Source organism: Protopterus annectens, chromosome 7.part0, assembly GCF_019279795.1.
Source record: "Protopterus annectens isolate FY-2018-M chromosome 7.part0, PAN1.0, whole genome shotgun sequence".
Classification (NCBI taxonomy): Eukaryota; Metazoa; Chordata; order Ceratodontiformes; family Protopteridae; genus Protopterus; species Protopterus annectens.
Genome location: NC_056739.1, coordinates 1,681,699,109 through 1,681,720,492, shown reverse-complemented (window position 1 = coordinate 1,681,720,492; position 21,384 = coordinate 1,681,699,109). Strand labels below are relative to the sequence as shown.

The 21,384-nt window shown below is 39.6% G+C and overlaps 1 protein-coding gene across 2 annotated transcripts in view; it reads left to right on the top strand.

Moving 5' to 3' along the window:
• MFGE8 (milk fat globule EGF and factor V/VIII domain containing) overlaps positions 1 to 21,384 on the top strand; it is an 873,429-nt gene that overhangs the window by 208,862 nt on the left and 643,183 nt on the right. For both annotated transcript variants that reach the window (XM_044078195.1, XM_044078194.1), the window contains exon 4: positions 7,629 to 7,760. In XM_044078195.1, the coding sequence (XP_043934130.1) occupies positions 7,629 to 7,760 (132 nt within the window). The remainder of the gene's footprint in view (positions 1 to 7,628; positions 7,761 to 21,384) is intronic.

The window sequence follows — 21,384 nt, the reverse complement described above, 5'->3', positions numbered from 1 at the left end:
GCATAGCTGCATTGAAGCATATATCCCCCTGCAAAGTATATACAATGCAAAATTTTAAAATAAAGCCATATGGTGGAAGCTAAATATAAACAGACTCTATAATAACAGAAAAACTCAATACATGCAAAAAATAGACTTAACTTTCAAGATGCTAAAATGTTCTTATTAAACTAAACAGGGAAGGGACCCTGATCAAATCAACCAAGGCCAGATATGAGGTACAAATAGCCACTCAGGTGAAGGATAACCACAAAGTCTTATTTCGCTGTGTTAGAGACCTCAGAAATAATGTCCTGCACTGTGCAGAACTGAAATGAAATGACGTCACATGTTTGAAACCAGAGGACATAGCCGATCTACTAGCAGACAAATTTAGCTCTAACTTCACCCCCTCTCCTCCTGCATTCCCAAATCACATACCAATATCTACATCCCTCCTCAAATTTCCCAAGAATAAGCTGTCAAGGCACTGCTGCCTACTGGTCAGCCTGAAAGAGGACTTATCAGACCCTCCACATAGGCTATGTAATGTCAGCTTCCAAACAGGCTGGATTACAAACTGTCAAATTACTCACAGTTTAGCAGCTGCGCCCCTCATGGCTAGGGGAAATCAATAAATTTCTCAACCCTCTGGGTTATTCATATACAAAAATATAAGTGATAGAAAAAAATGGAAGTGTTCGGCTAGGCTTATTAAGATCCTCTAAGATTAATAACCTAAGAAGCACCTCTGAACCTATGAATCTATGTTTAACATTACTGTTTACTAGAACAATCTAAGGTTAGTTTGATTATTTATATATATATATATTACAGTATTATTTTTTCTTAATTGTATATCCTTTTTTCACCTGTATTTTGGAAGTCTAGGAGTGAAATATTTAGTCCCTTCTCTGACTTTAGCAATATCTTTCTTGCTGATTCTGTTTTATGAAGTTTCCGTAGACTCTATAAGAAAACTGTTGAATAAGTTGGAATCTGTTGTGAAACCCAGTTCTGTGGGCCCTGAAAATATGAAAAGCAATTTCGAATTTAACTGCAGTAACAGTGAATTGTGAACATTTCTGCCACACCTTTGAATCAGTTTTGCAGTGGGGAAGTCCCCATGCACCCCTTCACATGGAGGGCTATACCCACTACACATTTGTGACTTATGTATGCTAACTTTGAAATATTGTTAAGCATGCACATCAGAAATATGCCAGCGCAAAAGTAAAGTTACAGCAAAGTGCATTAGAAAATCTGTGACCACAATAGCAGAAGTACATACTATTGTGTGGTCTTTGTGATCTTAGCAGATTGGAGCTTCAGTCAGAAATGTTAACAAAAGGCACAAGCAAATGACGGCTGATTTTGACAGTGTAGTGATTTATATAGATATGTTAAAACTGATAGCTGCTTTAAACATTTACTTTAAGGTTCCTTGACCTTGATCTTAACATATATTCCCCATTTTCACCATTATAGTTTCACCATTTCAAGAATCTCAACCAGGGTCACCAGAATTATAATAGGAACCTGACACTGACATCATGTAAGCAAATATTGAAAGCGTTGCTGCCTGTGACTATTTTTCTCAAACTAAGAAGAGCTTTTGATTCAGTTGATCATAGCAAGCTCTTAGTGGAGCATAGAAAGCTAGGTTTTGGGGAAGATGGACTTATATGATACAGTAGCTATCTAATAATCTGTCCTTTTAATGTTGTTTCAGGCTCTGGTATCTCAGATATTGGCACCTTTAATGCTAGAGTTTCCTAGGATTTTGTGTTAGGACTCATGTTCTCTATTTCTTTTAACAACTTAGTCCTATTCCTGCTAGGTGTGAATATCTCCATACATACAGATGATTTGGATTTACGTAAAGGTGACAGAAGCAATTATATTACAGTAGGACTTACAGAAGTATTAATCAAAATATGGAACTGGGATTTTTGACAATGAACAAATAGTTAATACAGTACTGAAAAAGAAAAAATATCTTTGGCGTCTATCAGAAACTGAGCAATGCTGATGCACTCAATTGATCCACTGAATAACCCAGTAGTCGTAGTTAACCAATATAATTATTTGGGAGTATAGTTTATTTCTATCCAGTCTTTTTTAACTCTTATGTTGCAAACCTGCAAGGATAGTGTGTTGAAGAAGCTGAAACTGAGTTACAGAATTTCTAATCTGCTCACTTCTGACCTAGAAGAACTGCTGGTATCATTTTACTAACCCCAAAGCTGAGATGTGCATTGTCTGTTGCTTTGTTTAAGTCACCCTGCAAAACAAATTACTTTTAAGCCACTTGGCCAAATGCTGATTCATCTATTTTTCTGTGCCTAATAAGCACCTTTGGCATGTCTTTTCAGAAGGACTCCAGAGAGCTGTATGTTTGTATCAGCCTGAGAGGTAGTTAGTGGATCTAAACATTTTATATACCTGGAATAAATCAAAGAAGTTCTTGTTTTTTTCTACTGCTCTTAAAGTAGCTGTGCTGCTTCTGCCAAATGTCAACTGTTTTTCTTGCTTTTTTCCTCCATTGAAATCACTTTTCTCATGGGTTTCACTTAGCTTGTTTTGGGCCTGGTATGGGCACTATCTTGACACAGCAGTGATTCTTGTAGTGGAAGTGCATTCATTGCTGCTACTTCTGGGTTACTAAGCACTAAAGTGGCTGAAATTAGAACTGCTTTTCAGTGGTCTGTACTTTTTACTTGCTATTTACTGGGAACAACTGTGCCCTCCTTTTGTCACTGCCTAGATTCAAGGAAAAGATCACTGGATTCAACAATTGCCTAAGTACTTGGTGTCATTGCAGGAGGTCCAGTATGTCTATTCCTGGGATGAGCAGATTGACAATTCAACTTGCTTTGCAAAGCATGGTCTACACCTCTTGTTGAAGAGTTTCAACATACTGACCAAATCCTTGTTACCCCCCCTCCCAAAATGAGCCTTTTTTTAAGCATAGCTCATCTAATGAACATACAACCTAAACAGCAAATCAAATTATAAATTGTCCAACATTAAGATGGTCTTTCTTAATGCCAGAAGTCCTTAGAATAAGTTGCCTGATATGGAGATACTTCTGCATCTTGAATGTGTCCGTGTTTATGTAGTCTCTGATAGTTGGTTCAAGTGTAATGACTGTACCTTTTATACCTTTAAGTCCACTAGTAGCTATGGAGGAGTCTCAGTGTTTGTCAGGGATATTATCATTTCAAAGTTATACCCAAAGACCCCATCTCACAAGCTCTCAGATTTCCAGTTCATATTAGGAAAGTCAGATTTTCAACTCATAGCTTGTTATCAGTCCCCTTCCATGGTCCCACAAGATCATGATCATTTCCTGGCATTCCTCAAAAATATCCTTGTAAGTAGCAAATCATTAATCCTTGGTGACTTCAACTATCTCTGCATAAATTCGAGTACCTGCACGTCTAACATAGTGCATGCACAATGTTTCTTGGATTGGGCAAATAAAAACTCTGTGAATCAAACTGTCAGTATTCTCACCAGGGTGGTGAAATTCTGGACCTAGTTCACACAGACTTCATTACATTATGTTAACTACCCCAGGTTGGTCCATCATTAGTTAAGTCAGACCACTAATTGGTTATCTTTACTCTAAGAAAACCCACCCCTCTTCAAAAAGGCTAATCTTCTACAATTGTATGACAAAATCTATAAATTTATCCATATAAACCCCACAATGGACTAAGAATATGTAGCCATCTATGCCAGTGATCTATATGCTCATATAGATAATGCATCGACAGGGCTGTCCCCACCTGAGCTAAATACAGTGGTAGGTTTAATAACATCTGGTGATCAGTAGATATTTACAAACTATACAATCAAAGAAACAAACTTCTTAAATTACCTTATAAGGCAAAAACCTCACAACTTGAAGAGAGAGAGAGAAAAAAAACTCAGCAAAAAACTGAAAGGTAGCTATTAGGACCAGCAAAGCATCCCATGAATGTAAAGTAACTTCTAAGGATAATTAAAAGTACTTCTTTAACTGTTTTGGAAAGCTAAAGAATAATTTGCATCACTGCTCTGAACGTCTCTATAATGATGCTTCCTACTTCAATCTGAAAGACATTATTAACATACTACCAAGCAAGTTTGCTGCTAACTTCACTTCTGAAACATCCCCACTCCAAATGTCTCTGAGTCACATCCTCCCACCATCCCAAATGATCATCTCCTTAAAGCACTTTCCAAGACCAGAAACTCCTCTTCAGTGGGTCACAAAAATATATTGGGTTATCTAACAAGTAGTGTCAAGCAAGCCCTCTCTGACCCTTTCATAAAGTTGATCAAACTAAACCTAGCTGCAGGTTATGTCTATAAATCCTGGTGTACTCCGGGGCTGATGCCCTACCATAGAGGAGGCCCCACCAGTAACCATGGAAACTACAGAGCTGTTAGCCTTATGAGTATTGTGTGTAAAGCCATGAGGCACATAATCACCATCCTCATTAATCATGTTAATCGGAAGTCATGCTTGCTTAATCTTTGAAACTGAGCTTCTTTGAAAAGGTCATGCAGGCGGTGAACAATAGTCACACTGTCCATATCACCTCCTTGGATCTAGCAAAGGCATTTGATGCCATACTACAATAATGGAATTGTAAATAAGCTAATGGCATTAAATATTGATCCCTGTGTGTTAACATGGGTTGCAAACTGGCTCAAGGATAGAACACACATTGCCAGAGTCAGTGATCCCTCCTCAGTCAGGAAAAGCTAACCAGTAGCATCTTCATGATTCTATGCTAAGCCCCTTCCTGTTTGGCATTTATTCTTCTGACCTTAAAACTGACAAGCAGTGTCCCGGGTTAACAAAGTTTGCGGATGACTATAAGCTGGTGGTAGTTGTTAAAGCAACAAATGATATTAATACTTTTCAAAAGGAATTAACATGGAATGAACTTCTGGTTCACCAAAAAAAAAACTCAAACCAAATGCCAAAAGTTGCAATATCATCTCCTTCAGTAACCAGTAAATTACTGCAACCTACTGCATCAAGACTAGTTCATTATCTAGTGAAACAGTAATCGGGGGTTGGGCACATGAGGTTGATGGCTCCCTTCTCCTTAGTCCATCATATAGTAATTGTTGTTAGAAATCTTTCTATAGTATAGCTATTTTTCCAGCTAATCACCAAAGACATCTCTTCTAAAACCAAGGAAATAATTACTTATGTATACTGTACTCCGGTTAGGCCCATTATAGAGTATAATGTTCCTTTTGGCAAGTATCTTAATAGACATATCAAACAACACTTGAAAAACATTGGAGGTTCCTAATGATCTCTGGCCTGAAAATGTTAGTTATCAGGAGAGTCTTAAATGCCTGTCCTTATACTTTGTGTCATATAGGCTCTTGAGGGAAGACCTGTGTCTTTCTTACCATGTTTTTTAGGGATCCTACAATCCCTGAACTCCTTTTTCTCAATAAGTCAAATAATACAACCATTACTAGAAGAACTGAGATAAAGGCGAAAATGGTCATGCAGAAAAGCCAAAAAGCTAACAACATAAAGAAAGACCCCAGAAAAAAACAGTCTTTACTACATGATACTGTACACCTGCTTTCTAGGAGGCCTGTGGGATGTATATACAAAGGAGTCTTTAAGGGCATTCAAGTATTTCCACTCTAAGGTTTCTGAATGCCCACTTATTATTTTACATTTTTAAAAGTATTTAGTGGTGCATTCAGACCTTTAAAGCCAAACTCCACTAGCTATAGACACAACATATTTCATTCTTCTTCTGGGTTCATCAGCACATCATAAGTGGTTAGTTTGGCCATACTCTGAGAGCTATCAGCTTATAAAGGCACTTGATGTCCTTAACATTAAGGTGACTACAAAATATTCCAAACACCAGTCAATATTAGAACAAGGGATATAAATCTACATCAGGAAATAAATAAAACTAAATGGAGGGAGAGCTTTGTCATCTAGCACCTCATCTTGCTGTGGAATAGGCTCCCCTTGCATAGCAGGCAGTGTGTTTCCCTGTTGACCATCAAGCATACCTTAGGCAATTGGATGGATACTTGTGGGCTTACAGGTTTGCCTTATTTGAAAAATGTGGTGGAGTTCCTCTTTACAGGCTAGTTATCATCTGCCACCCTTATTTTTGAAGTCTTGCATTAAGAATGCTGCCCCTCATTTTGTTCATAGGTTACACAGGGCATCATTATGCACTGAGAACTCAGAACCAAGGTGCCTTCACATAAAAAGGCCAACCTTTGACCCATTTGTTGAGGAAACAACTTTTAGGAGGATTGTCTGAATCACACTGAATCAGTTTCAGCAGCTTGTGAAGAATGAAAAAAACTTTAGCTTGTTCAAAACTATGCTAATTGATCATTTACCTTTTGCATATAAACAATTGTTTCAGAGCTGGCTTTGTGGCATAGAGGGATGAAGCCCTAACTAACGCTTTAGCCAGCATGGGTAATAATAGTCACCAAGATGTTGGAGGACCTGGCTCTGAATGGGAATGAAATGGCTAATACCAACTTACCCTTCCTGGGAAGAGGGAGGTGATGTGATAAACAGGGTACCCTGCCTGATGTAGATGGACCTTGTGCAAGCATGTATTTGTCAAAAGGATGGCACTACAAGGTGCATGTTAGTCACTGTAGGGAAGATGAGGTGAAGCTTAAAGTAGGAAAACCCTGAAGGCTGCCTGGATGATGGTGTCTCATGACTGGTTCATTTCTATACTGAATAAATCAGCTTGTTGAATCATATGAAGTCTGATTATCTGCAGGCAGCAAAAAAAAAAAAACAAAAAAAAAACAGAATAATCAGCATTTCAGAAAAAATATTTGAATATTTATACATAATGTCTCCATTCTTTGCAAACTTATGAACTGTAGTTTAGAATCCTTAGGTTTTTCTTCATCAGTATGCTCTTCAACGATTGTGTGTGAAATTACAAACACTTCTGTTTAGTTTGATTGCAGTCTGACATTATTGTACTGTAATAGCTGTCTGTAGTATTAACTGTGGTTTGCTGAGCTTTGCTAAAGTAGAACATCTTGTGCTTTGTATCTTGCTATAATTATCTTACTTGGCTATTCACTGAACTCATGAAATGTACTTTTTACTTGATGCACTTTTTCTTTGCTTTACCTCTGGCCCAAGTTGTTGCTGAAAATGTTATTCCGATCAGGCCACCTACCCAGTTTGCAAACAAACAAACAAATCAATAAATATACAAAGGAACAAACAAATAAAGAAAACACAGCATGGTGCCATCAGATTTGATACTTTGTGGGGTTCATAGTTAGTATGTGATGTGGTGAAACATGTAAGTCCCAGTAACAGGGTCAGTGCTATTGGCAAGAGGAAATGTCTGTAGTAAATCTGGTAGCTAACAGTGCTTGGGACCTCTGTTGATAATAGCATTAGTGTTTTTTGGAATGACATTCCATGTTTTATGTACAATAAAAGTAGTAGCAAACTTTCATTCTCAGAATTGTACTACTTTGTTTTGTATGTATATACTGTTTATGGAGTATGTTAAGATATAGACAACTGATCTGGATGTCAGTTATTCAGAATGTAAAAATCAGGATTGCGATATATCATTTGTTATAACTTTTCTTCTTTCTTGTAGGTCCCTGTTACCCCAACCCATGCAAAAATGAGGGTGCATGTGAAGTAAAAACAAGTTCACGACGTGGAGATGTATTTCTTGAGTACTACTGCAAGTGTCCTTCTGGGTTTGATGGACTGCACTGTGAAAATAGTAAGCCTTTTGTAAAGGACATTAACTTAGACGATTCATGTAAATGTTTACGTATGTTTGTGAGTGCACGTGTGTGTATGTGTGTGTGTGTGTGTGTGTGTGTGTGTGTGTGTGTGTGTGTGTGTGTGTGTGTGCGCCTGCATGTGTGTGTGTGTGTGTGTGTGTGTGTGTGTGTGTGTGTGTGTGTGTGTGTGTGTGTGTGTGTGTGTGTGCTTGTGCGCCTGCATGTGTGTGTGTGTGTGTGTGTGTGTGTGTGTGTGTGTGTGTGTGTGTGTGTGTGTGTGTGTGCGTGTGTTGGTGTTTATGTGTCTCTGTCTACAGCCACTGTGTTTGCCTTATGCATTTTTTGCTTCAGTTTATATTCATTTTTCCCTTAATCGCATCACATTTAATTTTCACATTCCTGGGATCGCACTTCCAAATCCTTAGGGTAATAAAGTGATGACGTACAGACTTGTAGTATCTTCATAGTCCACAATTACCTTGAGGGACCTGGTTTCTGGAAGGCAGGAATATATACCTTCTTGATGTGCATTTAATCTAATCACTAATAAGTAGAGATTTTGCTGTGTCCTTTATCAAAACACTTACTAAGGTGAACACCTACATTGTGAAGGAGATTTTATATTGTACCAAGCTGCTGTAATTTACCTGTATTTACAGGTCTTAAGAATCCTAAATGTACTGGCACAGACAAATGATAACCTTGGGTGCAGTGGTGGGCATCCCTCACACCTCCCATGCAGTCTTATTTAATGTAACATCCATGAAGGCTGCACAACCTTGAGGAGAATTAAGTACAACTATGTGAACTGCTTAACTTTATTTTTAAAGTGATGCAATACACAGTGATTAGTACTGAGCTTAGAATGTAGTGAAATCAACACACAAGACAAAGACAAAAGCAGTACACTGTAGGGGAAATGTGCAGGAAAAATAAGGGCATCAAAAGAGATGAGTACCAGTGCTAAAAATCTGGGTAAGTAGTTTTCTGTATTAGTATCACTAATTGTGACCAGATGGTTAGATATTATGGATGTCATAGAGAATGTCATATATAAAAAATGTTGCTGCATGGTTACAAATTCTAAGTAGAACTTTATTGTATGAAACATGCAGCTATAACTGTCGGGTGTAATAAAGGATGGGCAATGGAGTTTGATAGCACTGATTTTCAGAAGAGTAAGGAATGCACTAGTAAATAGGTGGTAATGTAAAATGATGGAACAAGTAAAATGAATAAAAACTGCTATCAAGGAAGGAAAACCTTTCTGTGAAGCAAGTGCAGAAATAAAACCAAAGTAGCAATGAATCATCAGGGTTCTCGGGGCATATAATAAATATGATGGAGAGTAATTTAGGATTAAGTGAACATAATGAATCATGTCACTGGGAAAGAGAACTACAGCAGATTAAGTATGGGAAAATAGAGAAGACATCATCATCAGCATCATCAGCATCATCAGCCCCCTTTTTCCCATTTTCAGCATGAGGTTGGGGTATCGTGTTACCTTTCGCCATCTGTCTCAATTCAGTGCTACATTTCTGCCTCCTTTGACACTCATGTCTGACTATCGCAGGTCTTCTTTCACACAATCCAGTCACCTGTGCTGGACATCCTCATTTCCTCTTACCTTCTTTCTGTCCATCCCAAATCATCTTCACCAGATTTTTTTGCTTTTCTGCACTTGTTTGAACCACTGCAATCTGTCCTCTGATCTTTTCTACAATTGGAGCTACTTTGGCTTCTGCTCTTATGTCCTTATTTCTTTATCTATCCCACAGTGTGCATCCTATCATCCTTCATTTCTATCACCTCTGGCTTCTTCATCTGCTCTGCCTTTACTGCCCGGGTTTCTGTATCATACAGTAGTACTGGTCACACCACTGTTTTGTACACCTTATTTTTCAGTTTCTTTGCATTCTTCTGTCATAGACTACACTGGAGACTCTATGCCACTTGGCTGCAGCCCCCATGATGCTAGCTTTGACCTCTTCATTCAGACTTCCCTTCTCCTCAACCACCCCTCCCAGATACTTGAAGCTATTTAGCTGTACCACTATCTTCACTTCTATCTCAATTCTCATCTTCTTCTGATTTCCCCAGTTTGCTGCCATTACCACTGTCTTATCTGTGTTTAGTTTCACCCCATGTGCCTTCAGGTTTGCATTCCATTCCTCTGTTCTTTGCTGAAGTTCTTGTTCAGAGTCTGCCTGTAATGCCACATCATCTGTATGCAGCAACTTTATTGATCTGTCCCCTCCAACCTGTTTGCTAATGTAGTCCATCACCAGTATGAACAGCAGTGGGCTCAGAGCTGAACCCTAGTGTACACTCACTCCCACTGGGAATCCCTCTGTGAACACAAACACTGGTCGTACCTAGCCTGTACTAATTCTACCAATGTTTCAGTGACCTCGAACCACTGCAGTACTACCCAGATCAGCTTTCTTGGGACCTTATCATATGCTTTCTCCAAGTCTAGGAATGGCCAGTTGGACTGTTTCCTCATCTCTAGCTTCTTCTCAACTATCTGTCTCACTGCAAACATCGGGTCTGTTGTGCTGCATCCTGATCTGAATCTGAACTGCTCATCTCCCATCTTACATTCTACTACTCTGCGTATCCATTTATTAATCACCCTCTCCAGAACTTTCATGCAATGTGATAGAAGTATGATGCCTCTGTATTGCCCACAGTTGTGGATGTCCACTTTGGTCTTGTACATTGGCATGGGTATGCTTATTCTCCAGTCATCTGGGGTACGTCTTTCTCTCCACACTGCTGTGACTACCCTCAGGAGCCATTGCTCCCCTATCTCACCCAGCATCTTTCTCATATCTGCTGTGACCTCATATGAGCCTGCTGCTTTCCCTGACTTCATTTTCCTTAGTGTTATTATGACTCCATAAAGAGACACACAGGTGTCTCCCTCACCAGGCTGGACAAGGAGAAGGACACAGTCAGCTGTCTGTCAGGCACCAGGATGCATCAGATCATGCATGCACTCAAGTCTCTCAACAAGTACCATTATGACTCTGTCATAGTCCATGTTGGAGTGAATGACTTGAGATGTACCTCACTGGACTATATGAAGAGAGACATGACTGAGCTCTCAGATTATGTGTCCCAGGCAGCTATGTCCCTAGCCCTAAGCATCATTCTACCTTCACCCAGAGTGATGCCTCAATATAAACAAAAAATTATGGACTTCAACAATTGGCTTAGCTTCTGGTTTCAATCCAGGGGGATCCAGTATCTGTCAGCTTGAGAAGATATGGTCAACAGACCACATTGCTTTGCCAGAGATGGTCTTCAGCTGTCACCTCTTGCCTTTTGGTTACTGGCAAAGGTACTTGCCTCCTGCATAGTGCCTTGTTTATGCAATGTCATGAAACAAAATTCCTAATGTAAACAATCCACTAGAGACAAACTCAAGGTTATGCTGCTTAATGCTAGGAGTCTAAACTGGAAACTGCACTCACTGGAAGCACTCCTTACCTTGGAAGATCCTGATGTTTGTGCAGTCACAGAGACATGGTTCAAGCCTGCAGAGAACATCCTGGCCATGCAAGGCTACAATGCTTTCCACACATTCAGACCTCAAAAAGAATGTGAAAGAACCAAAGGCGGTGAGGTCATCTTCATTAAAGATAAATACACCTCAAGCCTGGTCAAACAGTACAACTCCCTAGAGCTACTCCAAATCAAACTAACTGCTGGTAAAACCCACTTTCATATCATAGTTAGCTGTAGGTCCCCCCACCATGAACCACGACAGCCACTCTGCCTACCTGGACCTACTTGAGTCACTCACTATACAGAGAAACACCTTGGTCACGTGTGATTTCAACTATCATTCCATCGACTGAGAGTCATATATGAGCACAAACATGCTCGCCCTAAGGTTCCTAGACTTTGTTAATACAAATGCTCTGGAACAGATAATCTGCACTTCCACAAGGAGCTTGACTGTCCTAGACTTAGTACTTACCAATATAGGGGTCTCTGCACTCCCCCCTGTGTGTTGCCATCCCTGGTAAGGTCTGATCATAAACAGTCTCATTCAAAGTAAGGATCATACCTGACCCCCCCCCCAAAGAGCAAAAAGAATGACAATTTTCTCCAAAGCAACTTATAGCCTCCTAAGCGATGGCATAAATAGTTTCAAACCCCCTGTTACCACTGTCAAGAATGACTGCTATATAGAGGTGTACACAAATGCCTTGTATAAACACCTATACAAATGTATAGACTCAGCTGTACCCAAAATGGATTAAAACAAAGTCCTCGTGAAGAAACAAGCCACCCTGGTGGACATCAAGCTTAAATAAATTATACAAGAGGAAGAAACTAATGTCTAAGAACAAAAGGGAGCTGACTCAGCAGAGGATGGACACCCTCCACAGCTTGAACAAGCAATTTCAACACTAAATCATGCCTCTGCTTAGAACCTACATGATATGTCCCCTTTATACAAATGATGCTCCTTTCCTCTGAACTCCTGAAAGCACCTATACCTTCCTACAAAGCCTATGCAATAAATTCTGATTCACTTATATATCTCTTATTTGATCACTTGTATATAAGTTGTTTTTTTGTACAAAAAAAAAAAAACACATTAGGGGTTCACATACTCATTTCTGTGAGAAAACCCTCTTGCTGTAATTTGAATATGTTTAAGTCATAATTTGCATTAATATGTTATGGAGTTATAATTGGTTATGGTACTTTCTATGCTTTGTTACCTATGTTATCCTAATTGTTTTTGTAATTGGAGCTTTTCTCCTTGGGTCTCCACTGAAAACGGGCTCATGCCCAGCTGGACCAACCCGGTTAACAAATGTCAAATAAATAAAATAAATAAATAAATACATTAGATATCTTGTAAAGTCTTCTAAAGCCAATTATGAAGCTAAACTAGCATCCCTAGCTAAGGATAATCACAAGGCATTCTTTAGCTACATCAGAAGTCTAGAAGAGAAGGCCCAGATTTGTGTCAAACTAGTAGTGGATGGTACCACTTTTACTGAACCTAAGGACATTGCCAAACTGCTAGCAGACAGATTTGGTGCAAACTTCACTCCCCTGTCCACACCAGACATACCCCAAAGCATACCTGTCACCAGTTCTCTATTAGCATCTCAAAAGAGCTGGTCATAATTGCAATCACCATGGCCAAAAATACAGCCTCTATGGGACCAGATAACATCCCTGGCTGCCTACTAAATGGTGTAAAACAGGACCTAGCAGAAACACTTCACACTGTCTGCAACCACAGCCTATGTACTGGCTTTGTCCCAGCAGAGTGTAAAACAGCAACAGTAATTCCCTTGGACAAAGGGGGCCCATCAACTGACTCTGAGAACTATAGACCCATAAGCCTAACCAGTCTTATCTGCAAGGCCATGGAGAGAATCATCATGGACCTTATCAACAAAGACATAGATACCTTCAAACTCTTGACCTGACCCACTTTGGCTTTGTTAAGGGTATATCATGCTTATTAGACCTGGTGGACTTCTTCAAGAATGTCACCAAAGCCCTGGATGAAGGCAAAACAGTACATACACCCTATCTTGACTTGCTCAATGCTTTTGGCACAACGCCCCTACTCAGGCATCATTGAAAAACTCACCCAGCTGGAAATTAACCCATATGTCACTAGACGGGTAGCTAACTGGCTGACAGACAGAATGCATACAGTCAAAGTTGGGAATTCCACCTTTACCAGCAGACCAGTTACTAATGATGTACCACAAGTACCTGTGTTGGGCCCCCTACTGTTTTGAATCTATTTCTCAGAAGTCCAGATGAAAATAAATGGCCTGTGACTTATCAAGTTCACGAATGACTGCAAACTGGGTGCAATTACCGAGTCCCACAATGATGCTGACATACTGCAAAAAGGGCTTACACAGACAAATGATTGGTGCCAAAGCAATAGACTTAAACTAAATGCAAAAAATGTGTTATCATCCCTTTTGGCAAAGAGGAAGTCCCTACAAATTACAATATTAACAGTACCCCCCTTAACTCAAACCCTGTGGTGAGAGATTTGGACACACAGGTTAACAGCAACCTTAATTTTGATCACCATGTGTCCACATTGGTAAGGAAGGCCTTCTGTGTTGCACATCTCATATGTAAGGGCATTACATCCAGAGCTAAGAATGTTATGACTCCCCTGTACTCATCCTTCATCAGACCACTAATAATAATGCTCCCTTCTGTATGTACCTCACCAGACACCTGCAGCAGCTGGAGAAACCTCAGTGGTTTCTCACCAAGAAAATTCCAGCCCTTCAACACATGACCTACATGGACAGACTGAAAGTCCTGTCACTGTACTCTGTATCTTATAGGCTGCTGTAAGACAACTTGTGCCTGGCCTACAGAGCAGTCTCGGACCCTGCCCTAATGGAAATGCTGCACATCCAAAAGTCAGATGTGGGACAAGATTCACTCACTCTAGACATCTTAACCTATACTGCGACATTAATAGGACATGGTGGAGAGACAGATATGTCTTCCAGAGATTGCTATTCCTCTGGAACAAACACCCAGTTCACATAAAACAAAGCTCCTGAATGACCTTATTTAAGTGTAACAGACAACTGGATGGGAGATCATAAATTTACTCCGGTGGTGTCACCCATGTCCCTCTTGGATAAGAGCAGTCAGTGCTGATCATAGACTGGCACTGCAAGTATAGGCCATGCAATTTGGTCAATAACAAGGATATAACATTGCTAGGTTTATAAAGGCCCTAGAGCCAATAGCCTAGTAATCTTCTATGAACCTATAAACAGCTTTGTAGCAGGAATGCATATCATTGTGCATACAAGCAAATCCCATTTCATCCCCAGTATTAACAAGACATATAACACTTGTACACTGTCAGTTGTTTGTCCATGTGTTAATTGCATATTTAGTGCAATAACTGATCACATAACCATTTATGAGTATTGTTTGCAGCAATGCAACTCTGTCTTTTCTTTGTATTGTGCTCATTCTTGTCTTATCTGAGCAGTGATCTGAGACATGCAGTCTGTAAGGCATTTTGTATTCATTGTCTTTAAAATGTATGAGAATATCAAATGACGATAATATACAGTTTTCAACAAAGGCAGGAGAGTTTGGATGTTAGTGAACAGAAACTGAGAAATGTGTACTGCTCACTTCCATTTAAAACCATGATACAATTACTTCTACACTGACACACCCAGTGCAAGCAAGTAAGGTAATCAGAATTGCTGTTGTGTCTTCCTTCTCCCTCCCACTAACCATTCACAGTTGCAATCCATTAGCAGCAAACACAGATGTAGTGCCTACACTATGCTCCATCTGCTACACAAATCCAAAAGTTTGGGATTCAGCAATTCTAATGAGTTCACACATCACTGGCATCTTCACTGTGCTCAGAGACATGAGTCTGCATTCTACACCACAACAAGGTAACAGTGTAGCTAGGGAACTTGAAGGTGAGAGGACTTGTGTATTTGTAGAGGACAGAGGATTGATAACCCTTTAGATTTATCTGCACATAAGACTGATGTTGCTAAGGTATGCTTGTTTTTTTCATGTACATGCTAGATTTGTTCACATGTTATAAAGAGAACTGTTATTTATATACATTAGGGGATTAAACTGTTATCTGTATGCACTTCTCATACTTCACTCACATGTAGGTATTTTTGTCGTGCATTGACTTCACCGATAGACAGCCTTACCAACTGTCATGACAAGTGTCATCATTAAAACTGGTTACCTTGCAGTCTTTTCTATCTTATTCCATGACAATGTGAAATACTATATTGTCAGTGACACAGGGGTGTCTTCTAAAATGTTTTCTAAAATGGCTATAGACTCCACCAGGGGAGTGCTGGGCACAGTGAGAGGTGCCTACAATCATATACAATTTACTTTTGAGTTGTACATGTATACACATTTTGTGAAAATTTTGTGGAAAGCATTCATAATAGTTTAATTATGTGTTATTCCTTATATTCTACAAACTGTCATTTTTCTGTTGTTTTGGGGGTAGGAGAGCCAAGTAGAACTGCCAAGTAGTACTTGTGTGTTTCCACATCAACAGCTCGGTTTCAAGAGTTTGGCTATTGCAATTGTATAATCATCCTGTTATTTTCATGTGTGCAAGGGGAAAATTGTATGCAGTCAGTGGCATGTTGTAGCATAGCATTTGGGAATTGATTTAGGGTTCTGGATACTGATGTCTGTGATATCCCTAGCACATGCCCTTTTGGCCTCTGAAAGGTTCCTGTAGCTAAACCTCTAAGTGCTAGACATACCTTAGTCTCCACGGGTATTGGTTCCCCTCGGTCTGCCCTTGCTCTCAGTTGTGTATGACAGATGTTGCAGAGATCCTGTAGTGTGTCTTTGTCCATCCTGTAGCACTCTATAATTTCCACATCATGCAGACCATGGTAAATTAACAGGAGCCTAAATACCCTTTTCCTTCTTGGCTGGAGTCTATTTGCAGCAGCAGCATAGACTTGTGCCTGTTGCACATACATATGTATAACAGCAACTGCAGCTCCTTACAGTGTTTCTGTGTAGAGAACCTTCCATGGCTGTTATCCAGCAGGTTTTGGAATTTAGAGGAAAAAGCTACACTGAGTCTACACAATTGTTTTATAGCTTGTTGAATAGCTCCTCCATCTTGGATTGGTTGATTAGCATACATATCAGCTGCTTATGTTGTAATTAGAATGACACAATGTTTACTGTGTTTGCACAGCTCTACACACCATATAAAGCCACTTACTGAATAAAAAACGGTGCTCTACTGTGTGCGCATTGCATAGAGACACAAACAGGGTCTTAGCTGACCATGTAGGCTTTACTGAATCTGCACCATGATCTTTGAGTATATTAATACTTAGCTACAGGGTGTTGCCTGTTATGTCATGTACTTCTTTGTAGAAGCAATTAAAGCTTTCAGGAAAGCTGGTAACACACCCGCAGTATCTGTTATTTATTGAGCATCATGGCAAACATTTAATATTAGAGTAGGGACAATATATACCATCTGGTCATACCGCTCAAATGTCCAAATTTTTGCCTTGTATTTTTGGTTTGTTCCTCATAACATTTGCAGTTTTCTGATAAACCATTGAAGACTGAAGTCATTAAATAATGACAGACATTTGAATTTCAGACTTCTTGTTTTTCAAAAAAAAATACATGGCAATACAAAACCTGTTATTCAATCAACTTTCTACGTTTATAGGAGAAATGTTTAAAATCTGTCTATCATTTTGGGTCTTTGTCCTCCCACTTCACATTATTTATTTATTTAACATTTGTTGACTGGGAAGTGCTGACTAGTACAGAGCCTATTTTCAGTGGAGGCCCGGGGAGAAATGTTCCAGATGCATGTCTTTGGAATGTGGGTGAAAACTGGAGTACCCGAAGGATATCTACGTGAATGCAGGGAGGACATGCAGACTCTGCACAGAAAGCACCCCTGCTAAAAACTGAACCGGATAACCTCTTGCTGTGAGGTAACAATGTTAACCACTATTTTGGTTTTGTCCAGAACTCTTGTGCTGAGGGTGAAAGGTCTGCATATAGTTATTGAGTTTAACAAGAATTTGGTCTAGTCAATGTCAATGTGCAAGCCGCAAGGGAAAGCATTTCATACATTACTTGGATCCTGGTTCTTCCTCTGTACCCCAAGACTGTCTGATTTTCGTAAGAAGTAAGTTTTATAATTGTCTGTCCTATTTTTGTGTTGTCAGATTAAGACCTGCAGGAGGAGGAGGAATGCTTTAGGTCCTGCAGAATGTTTTTCATTCTATGTGCTGATTGATTCTTCAGAAGGAGGAGGAGGAGGCAGAAGAATGCTGTAGGGCATGCAGAATGTTTTTCATTCTATGTGCTGATTGTTGCCTTTTTAGAAAGGGGTGAGAATGCAGTTTGTGCAAGACTGCACATTGTTTAACGCAAGCTGTACTCATTGTAAATCAAGTTATGGAGAATGGTTTTACTATTAAGAGTGCTTCCTAGAGACTGATAACATTTACTAGTTTCCTCTTACTTGAGTGAAATTGTAAAAATCTCTATAAAAATGACCATCGCTCATTGCTTACCAGCTGTGTTTTTCCATGTGATGTTTGGGAGGAAGAGAGGCTGTAGAGAAAATTGTTATGATTTTGTGTATTGACTTGGGACATGGGTAACTATTTTCATATAAAACAAGCTTAAAGAGCTTCTGCACTGCTGAGTTTGTTTATGGGCAGTTAATAGAAATGCACTAGAAAAGAAGAATATTAGAGCATTTTGGAAGAAAGAAAACAAGAGCTGTACTCACGTTTTAGACTGAATGAATTCCAGCCATAGGAAACTTCTTTTTCCTGGAAATGTTCCTGAAGGCTTGCCTGAAAGAAAGCTCACCCTCAGCTTCATTCATTTCTCAGCACAGAGACCGATTGGCTATTGTGGTTGATGCTGCGCAACTAAAAAAAAAAAAATAAGGTTACTTTTGTCTCATTAGTTAAACTATGTAAACAAGGCTTACCATTTCTTTAAAAAAGCATTGCTAAACAATTCAGCACTCTTGCTCCGCAGAACTTGACAGTTTAACATAGATGATCAAGGCTGAACGCTGCTAAGGAGTTCATCATTTAGGGTCTGATTCTGTCTGTCTCCCTGTGTGTTTAATGTGTGTTTATCAGCAAGCTGAGTGACAAGGCAATGCTCCTTGAACATCTCTAAAAAGATCCATTTGTATCTCGTAGGATTACCCATTGACTAACTAACTAAACTGTATTTTGTGAATCAAGAACACAAGTTATATCAGTACTTGGCATAGTCAATTTTCTAGAGATAAGGTTGTTTTTCATGTTTTCCAACAAGTTTTAGTTTTGCATGGTGGACATCACTAGTAAAGTCAGCTAATCTAGCTAAAGCTAATCATACTGCATACAAAACCAGACTGAGAAATGAGTAGTAGTAAAGGTGTATGGTAATAGCACAAAACTGTATAGCTAATAGCTTTAATTGTGCTGAGCATGTCTGTGCTGGATTTCACAGGATTAAGCAGGAATGCACAGATTTATAAATGATCTGTGAGGTTTGCACATTGGGCAACAGCAAGCAGGAAGTGAACTTGAGTGTAAGCTAGGTGGCTGTGATACATGCATGTACATTAAGACACTAGAGATTAAACTAAGAAATAATCTTACCAGCAAGGGTCAGAAACACCGGATTCTGGTTTTGACTTGTTTATCTGATTTATAGAAGACTAGTGAGTTGTCAAACTGTTCCATATTGAGGCTGGGCTGATGATTACTTGGGACTTATGTACTAATGGTTTGAATGAACTTTAGCACAACATAAACTCCAGAAGTGAACCTTATCTTCATGGTACTACCAACTGTCTGGTCTCTTCTTTTATTCAAATGTTTTCAGGACTATCATCAGCCACAGAGCCCAGGACTGCTTTTTTAGTGGGTGAGAACTTTTGATGCCTTTCCATTTTGGTCTCTGGACTTCTATATACTGGCATTTAAGTTGACTATTACTTCATAGTATGCAAATGTACTGAAGAATACTATATTACTTAATGTGGACACTTGCTTCATAATTAAAAAAATATTATTATTTGCCATTGTTATCATATAGCAAAAATTCTATGTGTGGTTTGGGTAAATGAACTGATAGTTTAACATGGATTGCCTTGAAGTAGCAGCAACTTGTTTTGATATTTAGGATTTAATTGCAGGTTTGCAGTTTAATGTGGTTTATAACTAGCAGATGATGCATCCTTGGTCAAATTATTTGTCTGGTGTGTGTGTGTGTGTGTGTGTGTGTGTGTGTGTGTGTGTGTGTGTGTGTGTGTGTGTGTGTGTGTGGGGGTAATTTTACTCTCTGTCTGTACTTCTGTGTTTCCGCTTTTAAATCCTAATGCCCCTGCTGAATATTGCTCAGCTTACTTGTTATTTCCTGTTGTCTCCTTCTGATTGGCTTAGGTATTGCTGGCTTTGGGTGTTAATTATGGGGCTCTACTACCTAAAAGACCTCCCTCAGACTCTTTACCATGTCAGTTCTGTGTTTGTTCATAGGTTCATAGGGAGCCCTTACAAGCCTAGCCATATTTATCCTGAGTTGCCCCAATTGTCAGTGGCTAGTTGAGTGAAGTTCGCAAAAGTAAGGTTCTATGGTAGTTAATACCGACTTCCTCTGTCCAGGAAGGACATGGGTGCCACCCCAGGAGTGAATTTGCGATCACCCATCCATTGATCTAGGTTGCATTTCAAGAGGGTCGGGGACGGGCTCCGTTTTATGTGAATTGGAAGCTTGTTCTAGAGAAGTGGCAGTCTCTGGGAGATATATCAATCTCTGCAGCATGACTCGTTCATATCAGAGACTAGGTTAAGATTAGAACCCGGGAGCAAGTGACCGTTGTGGAGTTTCATTTACAGATGTGTAGCATTTCAATCAAGGCCAGGTCAGAGACTGTCCTGTAAGCCAGGCACAGGTCACCCCTTAGCAACTGGTAGGATAGTGTTTCTCAAACTTTTCTGATCGTGGCCCACTTGGACAAAGCACATAACTCAGTGACCCAGTAGCTCCTTCCATAAATGACATTTAAAGACAGGTCATATTTCAACACCAGAGGTGAGCCTACAAATGCTGCATCAAAGTGTAAAATTGTGGGCTTCGCATTTATTGTCAGCCTTGAACTGATTCCAACTAAAAATTAAGTCAAATGAAAATTGGAAGTTGGGATATACACAAGCACTAAAATGACAATAAATTATTTTGCCCAGCGGTCACTTCACCAATCTGACCATGTATTCACAAGCACTTCCCTAATACATGAATTAATTATTTCCCCAACCAACATCTTCATTACTATGTCCAGGTCTAAACAAGCACCAAAATTAAACATTTCCCAAAGAGACCCTATCAATAAAATGTCCAGGTGCAGTATTTACAAGCAACAAAATGAAACATTTGCCCAAGCGACCCCTTCAGTAAAACATTGAGGTATGCACAAACACCAAAATGAAACATTTGCCCAAGCGACCCCTTCAGTAAAATGTTGAGGTATGCACAAGCACCAAATGAAACATTTGCCCAAGTGTCCCCTTCAGTAAAATTCCCTTCACTTTTCTGTGCCAGCCATCAGGCCAAAAAAAAAAAATAAATCCCACAGCAGCTTCTCATTTATTAAAAGTGTGGCCCGGGTGTATATAAACAGCAACATGAACACACACATACCTAACAAGCATGCAGTCTCAATGGAGTTCAAAGATTCACTGGCTTTAAATAACCACCCCCATGAAACTATCTGATCTGTCGCTGGTTGAGCGAGTTGACTGGACAAGTATTACTTTACCAAATACAGACTTCCTACGTGCACCACAGCACAGGCAAAATTGGTATTTTTATAGGATTTCTCCTTCGGTTTCTGGCATGCTGCTGAATCTCTGCTGATTGGTTATCTCAGCTTGCAGTTGCAAGCTGAGATTAACCAATCAGCTTCAAGAAAGGAGGGACTCATGGGAGCAATACATCCAGACACCAGACAAAGGCCTTTATTTCCGGCAAACCAGAAAAAAATGGACAGTGAAGAGGCTGTGGACCGCACTT